The 14,575-nt window shown below is 36.3% G+C and overlaps 6 protein-coding genes across 10 annotated transcripts; 2 read left to right on the top strand and 4 right to left on the bottom strand.

The window, feature by feature from the left end:
- Window positions 1–118: 118 nt before the first annotated feature.
- On the top strand, window positions 119–3,627 carry rngo (DNA damage inducible 1 homolog rngo). 3 transcript variants are annotated; one of them, XM_081987244.1, is made up of 6 exons: window positions 119–712; window positions 1,832–2,002; window positions 2,056–2,310; window positions 2,364–2,570; window positions 2,624–2,839; window positions 3,140–3,627. In XM_081987244.1, the coding sequence occupies exons 1-6, from the start codon at window positions 454–456 to the stop codon at window positions 3,283–3,285; spliced, it is 1,254 nt and encodes a 417-aa protein (XP_081843370.1). In that variant the 5' UTR covers window positions 119–453; the 3' UTR covers window positions 3,286–3,627. The 3 variants fall into 3 exon arrangements, with proteins under 3 accessions (XP_081843370.1, XP_081843371.1, XP_081843369.1); XM_081987245.1 differs by lacking the exon at window positions 3,140–3,627 and adding an exon at window positions 2,972–3,117; XM_081987243.1 differs by having other exon boundaries at window positions 121–712; window positions 3,137–3,627.
- On the bottom strand, window positions 3,616–7,512 carry fand (Pre-mRNA-splicing factor SYF1 fand). The gene is given in 11 exon segments (XM_081987235.1): window positions 3,616–3,911; window positions 3,972–4,095; window positions 4,150–4,312; window positions 4,368–4,549; window positions 4,597–4,712; window positions 4,715–5,127; window positions 5,183–5,411; window positions 6,036–6,407; window positions 6,459–6,862; window positions 6,922–7,202; window positions 7,368–7,512. Coding segments are annotated over 11 exon segments (2,550 nt in total). The 5' UTR covers window positions 7,410–7,512; the 3' UTR covers window positions 3,616–3,687.
- Window positions 7,486–10,228, bottom strand: LOC145734112 (GPALPP motifs-containing protein 1). Of its 2 annotated transcripts, XM_081987249.1 has the most exons (4): window positions 10,120–10,228; window positions 8,224–8,777; window positions 7,977–8,166; window positions 7,486–7,919 (listed from the first exon to the last, which is right to left on the bottom strand). In XM_081987249.1, the coding sequence occupies exons 1-4, from the start codon at window positions 10,120–10,122 to the stop codon at window positions 7,779–7,781; spliced, it is 888 nt and encodes a 295-aa protein (XP_081843375.1). In that variant the 5' UTR covers window positions 10,123–10,228; the 3' UTR covers window positions 7,486–7,778. The 2 variants fall into 2 exon arrangements, with proteins under 2 accessions (XP_081843375.1, XP_081843377.1); XM_081987251.1 differs by lacking the exon at window positions 10,120–10,228 and having other exon boundaries at window positions 8,224–8,765.
- Window positions 8,834–10,113, bottom strand: LOC145734111 (phosphatidate cytidylyltransferase, mitochondrial). The gene has a single exon (XM_081987248.1). The coding sequence runs from the start codon at window positions 10,028–10,030 to the stop codon at window positions 8,999–9,001; it is 1,032 nt and encodes a 343-aa protein (XP_081843374.1). The 5' UTR covers window positions 10,031–10,113; the 3' UTR covers window positions 8,834–8,998.
- A 497-nt stretch (window positions 10,229–10,725) lies between the features above and the next one.
- LOC145734115 (reactive oxygen species modulator 1) lies at window positions 10,726–11,337 on the top strand. Of its 2 annotated transcripts, none has more exons than XM_081987255.1 (3): window positions 10,726–10,887; window positions 11,014–11,147; window positions 11,199–11,337. In XM_081987255.1, exons 2-3 carry the CDS (start codon window positions 11,014–11,016, stop codon window positions 11,305–11,307), a joined length of 243 nt encoding a protein of 80 aa, XP_081843381.1. In that variant the 5' UTR covers window positions 10,726–10,887; the 3' UTR covers window positions 11,308–11,337. The 2 variants fall into 2 exon arrangements, with proteins under 2 accessions (XP_081843381.1, XP_081843382.1); XM_081987256.1 differs by having other exon boundaries at window positions 10,772–10,928.
- A 121-nt stretch (window positions 11,338–11,458) lies between these two features.
- On the bottom strand, window positions 11,459–14,349 carry Wdfy2 (WD repeat and FYVE domain containing 2). Its single transcript, XM_081987246.1, has 6 exons — window positions 14,110–14,349; window positions 12,625–12,972; window positions 12,303–12,549; window positions 12,087–12,250; window positions 11,861–12,028; window positions 11,459–11,766 (listed from the first exon to the last, which is right to left on the bottom strand). The coding sequence occupies exons 1-6, from the start codon at window positions 14,265–14,267 to the stop codon at window positions 11,631–11,633; spliced, it is 1,221 nt and encodes a 406-aa protein (XP_081843372.1). The 5' UTR covers window positions 14,268–14,349; the 3' UTR covers window positions 11,459–11,630.
- Between the last annotated feature and the right edge of the window lie 226 nt (window positions 14,350–14,575).

Here is a 14,575-nt window from a genome sequence, read left to right on the forward strand (position 1 = left end):
TTCATGTATTTTGAGTGATTTGGTCACATGGAATGCTCTCTAAAAAGTTAAGGTGGTCATGTGATCAACACACAACCTAACCTAATTTATAAAGTGAAATATGTCAACGCTGTTTCATCTGTCAATTGACTGCAGATGCATTTTTTGGCAAAACAATTTATTTCCCTCAATCTACCTGGAAAACAAAGTGATTTTTTTTAAATTAATAAGTACCGTTGACCTTAGAACGCATTCGTAAAAAATTCGGACGTCCTCTCTATAAATAGAGTGCTATTTTTGTTTTGAAAAGGTCTGTGCCTGTGCAAGCAGTGAAAGAAAACAACAAAGAAGGATGCGTCTGATCCAAAGTATCCCACAGTGATTTGGCAATTTTTAAGTTTATCGTTTTCAAAAACATGATTAGTTGATTTCTTTTCGCGTACAAGGTTGGGTCGTAAAGAAAAAAACACCAAAATGAAGGTAACTGTAACCACCCTGACCGATTTTATATTTGTGCTGGACGTGTCAGAAGAGCTGGAGTTGGAAAACTTTAAAGCTTTTTGCGAGATCGAGTCTGGTTTTCCAGCCTCTGAAATTGTAATTGCTTTCAATGGAATGCCCCTACTCGATAATCGCAAAACCTTAAAAGACCACGGAATACGGGATGGGGATGCTGTTATTCTTCAACACATGCTTTCCAGGTCTCAAACTAATTTTGACCAAAATCCTTCAGGTAAGTTTTTAGTCTTTACATTTCAGGTTTTCAAAAAAAAACAGTAAAAATCATGAGGGGTGGTCAGTTTCACATGAAAACTTTGGAAATGGCTTATTTGTGAGGGTTTTTGTTATTTGACAGTATGTTGCCCTTGCAGTCATTTAAATTGTCAAATGAGTCCCTCCACATCTTCCTTTAATGGGGAACTTTCCAATTTTTTTTTTATCCAATAATATGATTAAGCAGTGTCTAAAAAAGGTGAATCCCAAGTATTTTATTGTTAATAAACATTTAAAGTTCTGCTTATATACCTATACCATACCATATACCTTGTCAGTATATAGTTAAGCAGGTTTTACACCCTGTTTTGATGTCAAATACCTACATTCATGAATTTATTCATGAAGCTGCTTCAAAGACGAATTTTATCAGTGTAAAACAAAATTTTATGTCAATGTCAAAGTATTTACCCAATAGAACAGGTTCTATTTTCATCCCTTATTTGATCAAACTTGCCGTTTTGCGTAATGCCAACTGCCAACAGACAGAAATGAAAAAGTGAGAGTCAGAGCTGCAGAATTCAATACATAAACAGTATTCAGGATGATTCCGAAATTTCAAAATAAAAATATCAAAAATACCAGAAAAACAAGTAGGAATAATCTGTAATTGTTACCACCTAAACACTAAATTCACTTGGTTTGGTTGGTCAAACTGTTTTCATTGACACCTTTGACATAAAACTTTGATAAGTGTAAAATCAAATCACTTTATGCTCCAAGAAGTTTATGAATTTATTTGAGGCATAAAATTTGATAAAATAAATGTTTCCTCCAATTTTTTTTAATTAAAACTTTTGGCGTGAAACCTGCTTTAGCACCGTAGGCGGGTCTGCTCCATCATACTATGACATCAGAACTGCAAGGCCAGCCATTTTTAATTCCTTAATTGGAGTCAAAAAAAAAATGTTTTTTTTAGTGGTATAGGTTTTAATAGAGTATGTACTGAAGATTTGTAGTTTAAAGAAAACAATTTTGTCATTTTCCCTATTCCAATAATTAGAAAAAACCTTCATTTTGTATTAACTCATGATTTTCATAAGACATATCAATTTCTAATAAAGAATTTTTATGGCAGTGTCCAGCTTTGACTTTAGCAACATTCAAGTTCCAAACAGTGTTTCAAACAGAAACACAGAAGATGATCCTGTACTTATAAGAGACATGTTTTTGGCCAATCCTGATCAGTTGGCTTTATTGAAGCAAAACAATCCTCGTCTCGCTGATGCACTTCTCAGCGGAAATATCGGTAATTTCTCCTTAACTTTGGTGGTTTTCAATATTTGTAAGTCAATTTTACAGACACATTTTCCTCCGTTCTACGTGAACAAGTGCGAGCGAGACAAGAAAGAGAGCAACAAAGACTGAGAATGGTCACTGCTGATCCCTTTGACTCTGAAGCTCAAAGACTGATAGCTGAGGAGATTAGACAAAAGAATATTGAGGCTAATATGGAAGCGGCTATGGAGTATAATCCAGAGTCATTTGGGACTGTGGTTATGCTGTATATTAACTGTAGAGTTAATGGTTTTCCTGTCAAAGCATTTATTGATTCTGGTTAGTTTTTAAGATTTGTTTCCATTCCGGTTCTTATTGTAGCATTATAATAGGTGCTCAAACAACTATAATGTCCAGCAAATGCGCGGAAAGATGTAATATCATGCGATTGGTTGATAGCCGCTGGGCTGGCATTGCAAAAGGGGTGGGGGTTCAAAGAATCATTGGTAGGATTCACATGGTTCAGATACAAATAGAGAATGTTTACTTAACCACCAGTTTTTCTGTCCTGGAAGAGCAACCAATGGATATGTTGCTAGGTATGTTCAGAGTGCTGTTACTCAAATGGGATTGTATTAAAGTCTGATTTCAGGATTGGATATGCTTAAAAGACATCAATGCTGCATTGATTTAAAGGCAAATGTACTGAGAATTGGTACTACTGGTACCGAAACGGCATTTTTATCAGAAAGCGATTTACCGGAATGTGCTAGACTGAGCACTTTGTCTGAGGAGGATGTTATTCAAAAATCTCGCAAAGAGGCTGAGGAGAAGGACCTGCAGGCAGCACTTAATAATAGCAGACAAGGTAAGTGTCACTTAATAAGTACATGTGTGGAGCTAGTCATAGGAAATCAAGAGAGAACCCTAAAAAACGATTTTGGCTACATTTAACTTAATTGACTTTTGTAACTAGTAATGGGTTTTGGACTATTTCCAGAAAAACGAAGAAATAGTGCAGACACTTCACGTCGTACCGAAAGCAATAAACAAAGTCGAACCCAAAGACATGCGTCAAGAAATGCGCGTTAATATTAACTTTTGTATTACTATTTTTCCTGACAATTACATGTTTTAACTGAAGAAGTTTTATTTGTATTTCCAGCAGCAGTTAGCAGCACTAGCAGTTCCGTAACACCAAATAGCACACAACCAAATACAATTTTACCCACCGATAGATTTACAGAAGGCCACGTTAGTGAATTGGTAGCTTTAGGATTTACTAGGGAACAGGTTTTTTTTCGAGTTGCGTAGATTTAATGGAGATAAGACTCAGGGCTACTGCCGCTCTTTTTGCTAAATCTCTTAAGTTTTAAAAAAGGATATTTAATTATCCTGCTCAGGAAGTTATTTTCTTTTTTTAGTAATAAAATCAATATGCTCAATTTAGTGACAATTTTGTCGGTTGTGCTCCATTAATAAATTCTCAGGGATTATTCTGAATTATCTTGCCTCATTTGTGAAGAAAATGCCTTCTTGAGCACTAACCTTTTTTTAGACACTTTTAGTTATACATTTATATCAATATTACTTTTTTTCCACATATATGAGGGGTTGATTTTAGTTTCTAAGTAATAAAAACAGTTTTTGTTTTAAGTTTATTGAGTGTTATTTCTGCTAGAAGTTTTATTATTAAATAGTTATAAATGTGGTGGTTTACTCTGCGTCCCCATCGTCGTCGTTTTCGGTAGATTTTTTCAAACTACCGAATACCTCGGCCGGAACGGACTTTTGTTCAAGTGGCGCTTCTACTTCCTCTTCCTCCTCCTCATCATCAATGTCGATTTCGTCTGGATTGACCACTTTATCTTTTTTGTCCCCTTGAGTTTCACCCCGGACAAACATAATATTTCCTGGACGTTGACCAATACCAGACGCTCCTAATGAAAAATGCCCTTCTACAGTAGTAATGCGGGGACAATTTATAAAGAAAAACTTACCAGCCATCTCTGCTGCTTTGGCTTCTAAAAGTCTCATGCCGTCTTTCTCTCCAGGGGCCAAATCCGCGGTGGTGCCGGTTGATGAGGATGCGGAGCTTAACATTTGGGCTGACATCATATTTACCTAAAAAATACACTGCTAGACAAACTGTTACTTTTTAAAGGGATTGAGCATTACTTGAGTGTTGTACGTAGCTTGGACGCTTCTCTTGATCCTCAACATTTCCCTCATAGTGTCTTCGTTACCGTGCCTAACCTCGAATTCTTTCCAGGTCTGCCAAAACTCCGTTGTAACTCGAGGATCGCAGATTTGACTGCAGTGGGCGTAAATCGCCCTCGCTCTACAATACCAAACCAATTAACTGAGAAATTTTGTACACAAAAACGTAGTTTTACCGGTCAATTTCACCCAGTTTAGTTTCCATATCGGCAAATCGCAAGCACATACTACGAGTGTCACTTTCCGGTAACACTTCAATAGCTTTTTCATAAATTTGCCTGGTTTTTGGTATACCGTATATTTCCGCCGCTCGTTTGATATAAATATTGAAGACTTCCATCATTTGGTTTTCAGGTACCTAAATCAGTTATTAGTTTGCGTTGTTTTAACTTAAAAAATACTCACAGCTTTGGTGGCTCTTTCATACACAGCCATAGCATGTCTAGCCATACCGTGTTCCTCTTCAAGTTTGGCGTACAGCAAATACAAGTGTTTAGCAAACTGTTCGGGGCACTTTTCCAACATTGCTCAAACAAATCACGAGCACGTTCAATTTTACTGCCTCCGTAACGTTTCAGAAACTTAGACAGATAAGTGTTCCAAATATCGTACACGTTGGGCCATTTGAACAGAGAAATGCCCTTTTCGTAAGCTCTGAAAGCTTCCTCAAAGTAGTTGTTTTCTTCCAAAAACACTCCGTAGTTGATTATGATTTGTGGAGTGGCAATTTTCAAATCAATGATCCGATCGTAGACTGCTTTGCAAGATTTAAAAGTGCCGAAACTCTCCTCCAAGTCTGCGTACATTGACCATACTTTTAATGATTTGTACAGTCTGGATTGTACTGTTTCAGTTTCGTCGTGGTAAGCCACTTTCCTTGCCGGCATCACTGTGGCGCGATACATTAACTTTAACGCTTCCTCGTAGTTTTCGTTTCTTTGATATTAAAATAGTGGTTAGATGTAATTGGTGATAAAAAGTGTCAAGTTACCTTATTTCCATTTCGGCCCATTCACACCAAACTGACGCTAAATCATCTACTTTGATATACTCAACTTCTGTACCTTTTTCAAATATCAACCGGCCGTCGTCTATTTGGCCGTTTTTTTCGTAAAACTTTGCGAATTCCACCCAAAGAGTGTGTAATTTACCCACGGCCAGTTTTGGTTTAACTGTTTGCACCGCTTCGGTGTATGTATTAATGATTTCGTGAGGTTTTCCTAAAAGTTACATCAATAGGTAACAAACTAACTTTTCTAAACTGCTCATGGAAAAGATCAATACTCCTAATTGTATCTCCGAAATGCCTCAGCCGAATTTAATAAACAAAAAAGGTTTTGAAAAGTTGTTTCTTCTAGAATCAGGACCATCATTCCTTTTGTCTCAAAAGCGAATTTCAACCCAGTGTATTTAATAGCTAAGATAATTTTAAAACATTATTTCTTATGTCATTTCATGGGCTTGGTTGATATCTCGGACATGTTTGGAGCTTTACAATTTTTTATGTGATACAACAGAAATTAATCAACATCCCTAGTTTAATTTTTAATAAAAATTTTAAACATGAATCTTTTTATTAAAATTGTTTTCAGTATTTCTACAGTTCAGGTTAACATATAAGAACATGTAAATTTCGGTTATATTACTTCATTAAATTTTCTTATTGTGCACAACACTAAAACTTAAATTTTACAACCAGTAAACATTTAGTGTTAATTGATCTCCTTTTATCTCCAAGCCACAAGACCAAATAATTTTTGGGACCATTTAAAAAAAAAGTAATAAACCTTGAAGTGATCTTAAATGTTTTTAGACAAACACTCATAAGTAATTTAACAACTTACCCTCATATAATTTCACTCTTTTGTGCCACTCAGAAACATTATGAGGATTCTGGCGTAGCAACACTGAATTCAAAAGCAACAATCGCCGTTCCATTAAATTTTCAAAACGCGCCAATCTCAGTTCCAAATCGATATTATCATCGTCTGAGGGTTCCGTTAGCTTTGACACCTCTTCCATCCTCTTGCTCAAGCTCAGCTCCTCAAATTGAGCGTAGGCATCAAAAACTTGAGTGAAATCCCTTACAGTGGTCACAGTTTGTATTGCTTCCTCATAGATATCTCTAGCGCGATCAAACAACCCACTTCTAACATAGTAATTGGCTAGGGAGTTCCATAAATGACCTAATTGGTCTGTGTAGCGTCTTAAACCACCTTGTAACAAAATTATTACACTGTCTGTGTGAAGAAAACTGTTAAACAAACCTCGTATAATAGCATCAACATTTAAAGAATGTATTTTATCAGGATTGTTGGATATTAATTCACACAATTCGTTCCAAAGCTGATGTTTCGATTTTCCATTTTGCGAGATGAAATTGTCGTCGTTTACAACTTTAGCCAAAACGACAGCGGCCTCATCTAACCTTCCCGCTTCAGATACGTACTCTACGTATTCTTCAGCGTTTTCGGGAAACAACTTCATGTACCGGCGGAACACTCTGACCCCAGTTTCAGGTATGTTGTGTTTTTTAACAAATGCCAAATACAAGGGCCAAATGCGATGATGTTGAGTGACTGGTAAGGCCCTTAAGGCTCTGTCAAAAACCTTCCTGGTACGCGTTATTTTGTTTTGGTCCGTTAAAAATGTACAATAATCCATCCAAATTCTAAATTAAGTTATTCTAATGTTAATTTAGTTCCTTAATAAATTATAACAGTAAATTACCTAGGCATTTTATGCATAAATACCAAAGACCTTTCAAATGCATTATTGACTTCCTCAAATCCCGGATCAGTGAGGCAACGATTTTTAACTTGCTGCCGGCGGGTTCGCAAGTAGTTATACCACAGTTTGTAGGATCCAGGCAGTTCTTTTAAAGCTCGTTCGTAAATTAGGTTTACTCCATGTTTGGGAGCTTTCTTTTTATGATCAATATAGCGAAGCCAATGTTTTACTGAGTAGGGATTCCTGAGGATTTCCTCCTCATAAGGTAAATCTTCTTCAGACTGAATGAAACAAAAACGAGATTATTTCGACTTTATTCTTATGTTATAGTAACAAGGACCCACTCAAGAAACCAGAAAATCTTTTACCCAATTAGAGTTAACCCAACTACTACTTCAATTGTACTGTCTATGGTTTTTTTTTTATTAAATCACTGAACTACTTACAAATACAATTTCCATAGGCTTCTCAGGTCCACTAACTGGCATTTTCTTTCAGATTAGATTCGCAGCGTTATAATAATAAAACTATGAAGAGAATGTTAATTTTATAAACTTACAGACAATGTTTTCAACCAATTTATTTTTCTAATTAAAGAAATATTCACAATATCACAATCACACTGTAATCACTGTATAAACAAAAATTAAGAAAAACATAACCTCAAAAACTCTTCTCCACAAAACGTAAAATTAGGAAGAAGTACGATTATGTCATGGCGAACAACACGTGACGTCATCTGTTGTCCACCGCACACCGTAACTAAACATAACTGCATCAATACATTATAGGTATTTAAACAAAACGTTTTGGTTCGTACACTATTTTCGTTTAAAGTTATTATTGTGTGTTAAAATTTACAGATATTTGGACTTTCCAGAGGAAAATCGATCATCTAGCAACTGGGCTTTCTTCAAAATCGCCTTCTTTTGAGCCTCATCAAATTTATTAACTTGCAAGTCGGTATCTCTACTAAACGGTCGCCGCTCCGTGCTTTCCTACAGTAAAAAATCACACAGAAATAAGACGGTATTTAAGAAATTGAAACGATTTACCTCGGTAGTTTTCTTAACTTTTTCCTGGTGTATTTCCACTAAACTTTTAGCTTTCCTCTTATGTTTCTTCGATACTTTATCATATTCCTCGTCTCGTTTCTCTAACTCTTTCCGTTCAGCTTCTGCTTTCAGATCCACCTTTTTTTCTTTCCGTTTGGCTTTTTCGCCCGCAATATCAGTCCAAGCCGACCTGCATCAGAACAAACCAGAGTAAAATTTACGTCATCAAACCAAAAACTGTACTTGCCTGTCGGACATGTCGGGTCCAGCTTGTTTTCTGAACTGTCTAGGCCCCAAACCGAATTGGGAGGCTTTAGCTTGAGGTAACTCAGTCATCCACGTCTCTCGAACTGGTTCGTTTTTATCCGGCTCTAATTTGTCAATGCGCATTTGAAGTGCCCGCTCCTCCAAAGCAACATGCGCAGCCGACGGTCCGGCACCAGGTGGTAACGGTCCGTAACAGTCACCTTCATCATCAGACTCCTTGATATCTTCATCCGCTTGTTCTTCGAGTTGTTTTCTTAAGTGTGGAGGCAATGATGGGCCAATGGTGACTTTACTTGATTTGAGTAAATGCGGAGGTAATTGTGGACCGAATGAACCATCCGACGCTGATGGTGATTTTGTGAATTGGGGTGGTAAATTAGGTCCAATCATGTCATGAGTCTCTTCATTTTCGGTTAGATGAGGTGGTAGCGCTGGGGCAATCACAACAGGTTTTCCACCATTTTTCAACTCAGGTAAAGCGTCGTTGCTATTACTACTATCCGAATTTGAATCGCGTGGCATAGTACAATCATTCTACAATAATTAATAGTTTTTGTTAGAAAACATTATAAACCAGTTATAAGAGAAAATTATGATTGAAAACATTTTATTATATCCATCAATAAATAACTAGGGCAATCTTCAATTTATTAAAATTATACACAATACTTATAGTACTTATTTTTTCAATATACACACACAAAACAATAAGTTAAACATAGCTACTCTACATTTAAGGCTTACTAAACTTCTGGTCACCTTAACATTTTTTTAATTTTCCTAGTACTATATCTAACACTTTTCATAATGCCTGCAGTTAATATCCCCTTTATACTCTGTTTCACTGATGAGTTCCAAACAATTTCATTAATCCTCTGACTAACAATTGTCCCACAGTCTGGATCATAGGCAATAGCCCTTAAGACATCTTCAGTGTCCTGCCTAAAATGTCCTTTATTCCAATATCTAGTCAGAAGTTTTTGTGGCCACCTGGGCAATTGATTTAGATGATGCAGTCTTGCCAATGGGCTCACATCCTGGGCACAATAGTTTGACAAACACTTTTCACTCTCTTCATCACTTTGAATCTCAATCTTCAGCATTGGAAAATCTACGTAATCATGAAGATGTCCCAGGAATGGTTTATACAAGTTTCTGAATCCTAACATTTGAGCTTTTACAATGTTATCAACCTTCTGTTTGTTCTCACCAAAGACCATTCTAAAATCTCCCAAATAGCTCAAATTACAAATTGCATGATAAAATTCATATTCACTGAATGACTCAGGAAGAGTCAGTAAAGCAGCATGGACTGCTGATTGTAGGTTTAACTGTAGTGCAGTTTCCAACTCTGGATCTAGAGGTTTCTTAACTATTTCTACAGGTTTGTGCAGACGGCCAGCTAAATACAAATCAGACCATTCCAGCAAATCTGTTATGATGTCATCAGTTGCAACAACACCATATTTCACCAAACATTCATCCACGTGAACCAGCGTATTAAAGTAAACTTTAGCCCCAAAGTTTCGCTGATAATGAGTAATAAACTCATGTCCCAAATATTTCAAGCCACTGTAATGTGGGGCGTTTATATGTAAGTTAGCTTCGTGCCACGTTACCGGATCTTTTACTGCAAATATTAAATCGATCATGTTCTGTTGGGTTTCGTTATTGAGCTGCTTTTTTACACCCGATCCGTAGGCAAAACAGAACGCAAAGTTTTGGGGAAATTGTGCCAATATTCTCTGATAAATCGGTGGAATGATTGTGATTTTTGCTAAAGACATAATTGCTAGTATTTCTAGTTTTCGTACTTTTAATAATATTAAAAATCAAACAATAAATTTTGTAGAATAAAACAATAACATAACCTTACCATACATTCAGCATTCAGCCTTGAAAAAAAATAAACATTTCATTTTAGGTTAGGTTGTGCCAATTGTGCTTCATCTTTTTAAATTTAAGGCAGCAAAAGAAAAGAAATAAAGAAAATATATTTCAACCTAACCCAAGACTTCGATTTTCAACTTGAAACGTATCGCACGTCTGTTTCGTGGGCGCCATTTTTGTCGCTAAGAAACCACGTTTCTTGAAACGGTGTTCAGAGAAATTTGGAGTTGACGACCGAATTCCGCAGCCGGTCGAGTGGAAATGTGGGGCCTCTAAGTGGAAACGTGGATTCCTAAAGGTCTACGGGGAATTGTCTTGTGCGGTGCACTTCCAGGAGGCGGAAAGGGTGAAAACCTAGGTCAAGACCACGTGGATGTGACAGTGACGGTTATAGTTTCCACGAGGAATGACTATATTTTTCACTCGGATCGTGCCTTTAAGGCGATTTTTAGTCCTATTTATGCAAGCGGGAGAGATGAGAGTTTCTCAGACGCACGCAAGTGCCTCTTCCGCGGATCTTTCGTAATCGTGAGTCGCGTAATCGCGTTATTTAATCTGGCTGAACGTCTCACTGACGAGTGGCCATCGTAACCACAACACACACACACACAACCTAACCCAATTAAAAAGCAAATTACAAAAAGTCAAAGGTCCAAAAAAAATCAATTTATTTTTTAAATTATTTTTTACTCCTTTCAGGGATTATTTCACTGGGATTTGCCTTTTTCAGTTTTTAATATAGCAGATTTAAAAGGTTAGCAAAACAGTTTTTATTTTACAGCTCATCACTTAAAGGTTAGGTTATTCTCCTCATGTTTGGTTTTTTCACTTAGAAAGTGTTGTTCCACTAATTTTTCAATCATCCAACTAATTTTTGTAGATGCCTGCTGTACCCGGAGGTGCTTATTCTCACCACGGTCCGTCATGTTTTGACAAAATGAAGACTGGTTTCCTGCTTGGTTTTTGTGTTGGAATGGCCAGTGGAGGTATATTTGGAGGCTTCTCAGCACTAAGGTAGTCTTATGCTACAGTGAAACATCAGTTTTAACTTTAATAACTTTGCAGAGGTGGACTGAGAGGCAGGGAATTGGTTAATACAGTAGGGAAAGTGATGCTGCAAGGAGGTGGTTCATTTGGAACATTTTTAGCAATAGGTTCAGGTTTAAGATGTTAAAATTTTCGTAAATAGACTGTTTAATGTAGACTTTGACTTAGTTATTTATATTGTTAATAAATACCAGGGGGGTTTTTGAAATAAAACTGCATTTGTAGTATAAACAAAAGCTGGATACTTCTTATTGTTCCATAGGAAATATACAACAATAAAATTTAAAAGGGCTATAATAAATAATTTCTATAATATATAGTAGATCCATATAACACTAAATGAAACATAACCTATACAAATATGAACAAAACGTAAAAAAGTTAATTTTCTAGACTGGATCTTTTTTAAACAGTTATGCACTTTTATACATCACATAGAGATTTCAGTGTTTAAAGTAGCGCGGAAATGTCCCAAATTTTAATAACCCTATCTTGACCTACAGTCACCATTTTCTTTGATGTTTCATCCACGTTCATTGCCACTATACTGTGTTTTGCGTCGTGGAACGTTGCTAGTGATGACCGCCTGTTGATTTTATTTTATTTTATTTAATATAGAAAATTCAGTTAGTTTGGCTGTTACGTCATTAATTGTTAGCAGAGGGACCTAAGCTACTTACTCTTTGTCTTTTAGTAAATTATGACAAGGCTCACAAACTCTAATGGCAAATTCGAATCCCATTGCTGGTATAGTTAGGCGACCTTGAGAACATTTTTCGCATATGGCCTTACCACAATGACGGCAATGGTGCTGCCTCTGGCCAAGTTGTCTTTGATCCACCATAGCTCTGAAATATTAAGTCAATTAGCACTGAACATTATTAGCAAAACACTCTTTTTAAATACCGTATATTCCAAAAAAATGGTTTACTACACAATTGACATAAATCAGATTCCACCCATTCTGGAGTTTCTTGACGCGGTTGGTTCATGTCCCACAAAACTATGACGCCATCTTCGCCAGCGCTAATCAGTTGTTTGGTTGAATCAGAATAATGAAGAGCTGAAACCTAAACCTACATTTATCATCCCTATTAATAGGTAATAGTTTTTTTAAAGGACCTTATTGTGATGTCCTTGCAGTTCATAGGCGTTGCCTTGTTGCCCTCCAATATCCCAAACAATAATGCTATGATCAAAGGAGCCACTAAACAGCATTTGTCTGGCAACATCCCAAGTCAAAGATCTTATTGATCCTGTATGACCTTTTAATGTTGTAACTATGCTAGGACCATTATTATCTAATTTAAGCATGGTTATTACACCAGAATAATCGCCCACAAAGGCATGTTTAGATTGCGCGTCAAATCTGTTTAAATTTTATTAAAGAAACTATTCTTTCCATTTCAGTAGAATGTAATTCATTGAATCAACAAAAGGATACTGTAAAGATGTGCACCAAGCCTCAGAAGCGAAAGTTCCGATATTACGCCCTGTTTGAGTACAATTGTAAGAAAATAATTTATCTCTTCCCACACTTAAGACCCATTCACAAGTAATAGCGAATATTATGTCGGTAACTCGGGCCTGATGCGCTAAATATTCTCGAACAGGCATGATTCTATTGAAATCGGAAGCTAAAGAGAATTCCGATACTGTTCCATTTTCTTGTCCTATGAATAATTGCCGCGTTTCGACCGTGTAGTACAAAGAGGTCGCTCCGCTTGGCATATATTGACATATACTAGGCCAGTACTGGCCTGAATCTCTTTTTAACCAAACTCGTACTGTCCTAGAAAATACTAGAATTGGTACAAAGAATGGACTCATCCCATTACAAAAATTAAACAGTTTTCAACCAATTAGCTGCCAGCTTTGGTATTGCCAGTTTGTAGAGTTTAACCTATTCAACATAATATTGACTAACTAGAAACGATATAAGGCGGTCTTTAATACTAAAAACATCTCAGTGTTTAGTACAGTTTTAGTCAACACTAGACCACAAACATTATGTCAAATTGCCATCAACATACTTTTTGTCAAGTGAAATAAGAAAGTTTTCGTGCTATAAAACGTGTTATTGTAGCTGATCGAAAGGTGTTGTCAACCGTCAGACAACCATAGCCAATAAAACTGCTAAAAGTTGTCTACGTCATACACGCGGCAAAACGGTCGATTAACAAATTTTCAAAGTCCTGTCCTGCATTTTCAAAACAAATAGTCATTTTTTTGTAAATAAGCTACAAACTCCCACATTTTGCTTTCTAATTAAATGTACCAAAACACAGTTTTCCCTTATGTGGAATGAGCCCCACAATTGCCAGTGTAATGCAGTAATGTGCCCTTGAAAAGTAGCAGTGAAGACTGTCTGATAACTCTTTTTTTAAAGTTCTGAGGTATTAACAAGTACTTTTTCAGGGTTTGCTTTTTTCATTATTTAGAATATTCATACCACTTTGTTATATTCTAATATTTGATAATAACTGCTTCTACAGCAATAAACATCAAAGAAACAGGACATAATCTTGCCGAAAAATTAGGAAGATAAAGATAATCATTTATCTAAAAGTGTTTTCCACAGCATGACTTATTTAGATTCAGGATAATTGTGTGGTACTACAAACAATTAATCCATAAACTTTTCCTATATTAATGATGTATACATAATTAACACCTATGACACACTGGAAACTATTGCTTTTACTGTACTATGGATGATTTGGGTGGAACCAAATAGACTTGAGAATAGCTTCCTGTTTATGGGACCTGAATTGATAAAGGGGGTCTTATGTCTAGCAACTTAACATTTGGAATACGTTGAAAATAACACTGTTTTGGTGCTGCCACAGCAATCAGCCAACTTTGGCAAGTAGCAAGAAACAAATATAGCAACAATTAAAAATAAACAGAACGGTTCCAGAACACTTACTTGTCGTCAGAGACGCTGATGACGCCGTCTTCACCGGGAATAAGAACGGCGGCGTTGATCTCATCACTGCAACCATCCAATTTCGATAGCAAAACGGGTTTTTTCGTTGTACAAAACCTTTCGTTGTTCTGCGTCGCCGGTTTAATTTCCGCAGCCATTTTAAACAGTAGACACCCTTGTTTTGCCCTCAAATGTTTATTACAATTTTTTTATTTCTTTGGTATTGTTTTGTGTATGTCAATTTATAAAAGTCAAACCTGCCCCACCAGACTTTGACGTTTGATGTAGGTGAGTTAGTGAAATTAGGCAACCAAATAAACACAGCTATATACGACCAAAGCATTCATTAGAGAGTAAGCGCGTACATAAAATTTGCAAATTAAGTTTTACAACGACAAAACACAAGACAAACGGTACTTTTTGTACAAATACAAATAAATTAACACAAAAAATCACTAAGACTAAA

Source organism: Ips typographus, linkage group LG9 (genome assembly GCF_016097725.1).
Source record: "Ips typographus isolate SLU linkage group LG9, UJ_Ityp_2.0, whole genome shotgun sequence".
Lineage (NCBI taxonomy): Eukaryota > Metazoa > Arthropoda > Insecta > Coleoptera > Curculionidae > Ips > Ips typographus.

Bases quoted from the DNA above. Each gene is read 5' to 3' on its own strand.
- rngo (XM_081987243.1), top strand. From the start codon at position 454: ATGAAGGTAACTGTAACCACCCTGACCGATTTTATATTTGTGCTGGAC. The intron at 713-1,831 runs GTAAGTTTTTAG...TTTTTATGGCAG, and splicing joins TTTTGACCAAAATCCTTCAG to TGTCCAGCTTTGACTTTAGC. The intron at 2,840-3,136 runs GTAAGTGTCACT...TTGTATTTCCAG, and splicing joins ACTTAATAATAGCAGACAAG to CAGCAGTTAGCAGCACTAGC.
- LOC145734111 (XM_081987248.1), bottom strand. From the start codon at position 10,030: ATGTCTTTAGCAAAAATCACAATCATTCCACCGATTTATCAGAGAATA.
- LOC145734112 (XM_081987249.1), bottom strand. The intron at 8,167-8,223 runs GCAAGTACAGTT...GTTCTGATGCAG, and splicing joins GGACCCGACATGTCCGACAG to GTCGGCTTGGACTGATATTG. The intron at 7,920-7,976 runs GTAAATCGTTTC...TTTTTACTGTAG, and splicing joins AAGTTAAGAAAACTACCGAG to GAAAGCACGGAGCGGCGACC.
- LOC145734115 (XM_081987255.1), top strand. From the start codon at position 11,014: ATGCCTGCTGTACCCGGAGGTGCTTATTCTCACCACGGTCCGTCATGT. The intron at 11,148-11,198 runs GTAGTCTTATGC...ATAACTTTGCAG, and splicing joins GGAGGCTTCTCAGCACTAAG to AGGTGGACTGAGAGGCAGGG.
- Wdfy2 (XM_081987246.1), bottom strand. From the start codon at position 14,267: ATGGCTGCGGAAATTAAACCGGCGACGCAGAACAACGAAAGGTTTTGT. The intron at 12,973-14,109 runs GTAAGTGTTCTG...AGTATTTTCTAG, and splicing joins ATCAGCGTCTCTGACGACAA to GACAGTACGAGTTTGGTTAA. The intron at 12,029-12,086 runs GTATTTAAAAAG...TTAATATTTCAG, and splicing joins CCATTTTTTTGGAATATACG to AGCTATGGTGGATCAAAGAC.